Here is a 1,956-nt window from a genome sequence, read left to right as displayed (position 1 = left end):
ATGTTGGGTCGCATCATCCTCCCCTTCTTGAAAATGATTCGACCTCGAATCTTGTAAGCATTGTCTTCGATCCATGATATCACTTGAAATGAGCCACTATAATACTTTCCTCTATCGAATGAAATTTTTGTTGGACTTTCTTGTTTCTTCCACCAATGATGCTTTAAGGATGTAGTTATAGGCCTTGTGATGAGCCCACTATAGACCCTTATTGGAGTCCATGTGTACTGGTTCTTATTAGTTATACACCCAAAGAAATGAGTGGTTTAGTCACGTAGAAGAGGAATTCAAGACAAGAATGGGAAGTAGGAAATTGGGACAACAAGTCAAGCTAATCAGATATAAAATGTGAAAGCTTAAATCATGGGATTTAAAGGAAATAAATCAGTCTCACAATCTTCTCCTTTTCCCTTATTTGTTCACTGCCTGACACTATAAAACGTAACCGTCGTCTTTTGTTTGGGAAAAGCATTCACTCTGGAGAGAGAAAGAGAAGAACCATTAGTTTTCGGAAACGTAACCGTCATCTTTTGTTTGGGAAAAACATTCACTCCGGAGAGAGAAAGAGAGGAGCTTTATGGCTGCGAACGTTGAGAGAGAAAGAGAGGAGCCTAATCGGGCAACTAGGCCGCTTCACAACTTCACATTGCCCTCGTGCCTCAAATGGGGTCACCAGAAACACATCCGTCGCAAGAAGCTCGGCAATTCTTCCGGTGTTCACCCCGATGAGCACGACGGTAGCAATCAGGTGCAACGAATTTCTTCGATTAACCCTGTCGCTGATGACGGTGATATCGAGAAACTGATGACTGATCTCCATGGCGATAAGAAACCCTCTGAAGAGGAGGATTCCAACCCCGCTGCTGCCGGCCGGCGGAGTTTGCGTAGTCGCCGAGCTGGTGACAGAACCGGAAAAGTAGTGAACTTAGCGCTACAGCCGCAGAAGAGTAAGTTTTCAATCGCTCTCTCCAGAGAAGAGATTGAAGCTGATTTCACTGCTATTACCGGTGTCAAACCACCCAGAAAACCCAAGAAAAGGCCCAGAGCTATTCAGAAGGAGATTGATGTAATTAGAAGCCTTAATCAAAAGATTGTAATTTTCACCATTTCTCACCTCAATTCCAATAACGAACTAATCCAGTTTTCTCCATACTGGATTCTTGCAGGATCTTTTCCCAGGCTCGTGGTTGATGGAGGTCACTCCGGATAAATATAAAGTTCTAGAAAATCCTGATCATTCACGGTAAGCACATAACCCATTCTTAAACTACATACGAACGCTCAATTCATTCTGTTAATCTATATCTGAGGTCCCCAGACTATGAATTTAATTTCCTCACTTTTTTCCTTTGTTAACTACATGGGATTTTTTCTGCTGTTTCATAGGGTGAGAGATAAAGATAATGCTGAGGAAGCAAAACAGTGAATCTTGAAAGGGTGGTCATCATTTCCACCATCAAAATCTATCTGTGTAAAATTTAAATATTTAACGCAAAAAGACATGTCTAGTTAATTTTGAGGTCCGCATTTTGTTCTAGCTAGTCCAGTGGCTAACTCTCTAGAATCCACTGGCAAGTAATAACGTACATTATCAACTTTGTGCTTTTAGGAACGTGTGTTGTGCTGTAGAATGCTTTTGAGTTCTGTGTTGTGATAGTTCTCTGACATAATTAAAGCTTTTGACTTCTCTTCTGTGACAAATTAATATATATATATATATATATATACTCGTTAAATTTTCTCCTCAAAGTTACTACTGGCTCTATTACATTGTAGTATCTGTTCATATATTTTCTCAACCTACTGAAACACAAAGAACCAATAACGCCTCCACTGAGGCTTGAACTCATAATCTTCCAAATGGAAGTCCAACCCGGATACCATTAGACCACATAGTCCTGGTATCTGTCAATATATAATTCATAAATATTTCATGTGAGACTAATTAGTTATGGA

At 40.1% G+C, this 1,956-nt stretch overlaps 1 protein-coding gene across 1 annotated transcript; it reads left to right on the top strand.

Moving 5' to 3' along the window:
- Positions 1-562: 562 nt before the first annotated feature.
- LOC109164434 lies at positions 563-1,679 on the top strand. Its single transcript, XM_019312975.1, has 3 exons — positions 563-1,066; positions 1,167-1,243; positions 1,387-1,679. The coding sequence occupies exons 1-3, from the start codon at positions 578-580 to the stop codon at positions 1,424-1,426; spliced, it is 606 nt and encodes a 201-aa protein (XP_019168520.1). The 5' UTR covers positions 563-577; the 3' UTR covers positions 1,427-1,679.
- Positions 1,680-1,956: the final 277 nt, after the last annotated feature.

The sequence above is a fragment of the Ipomoea nil genome, unplaced genomic scaffold (genome assembly GCF_001879475.1).
Source record: "Ipomoea nil cultivar Tokyo-kokei standard unplaced genomic scaffold, Asagao_1.1 scaffold3065, whole genome shotgun sequence".
In the NCBI taxonomy this organism is placed as follows: Eukaryota; Viridiplantae; Streptophyta; class Magnoliopsida; order Solanales; family Convolvulaceae; genus Ipomoea; species Ipomoea nil.
The sequence above is the reverse complement of the archived record's forward strand: the minus strand, read 5'-3'. Positions and strand labels throughout refer to the sequence as shown.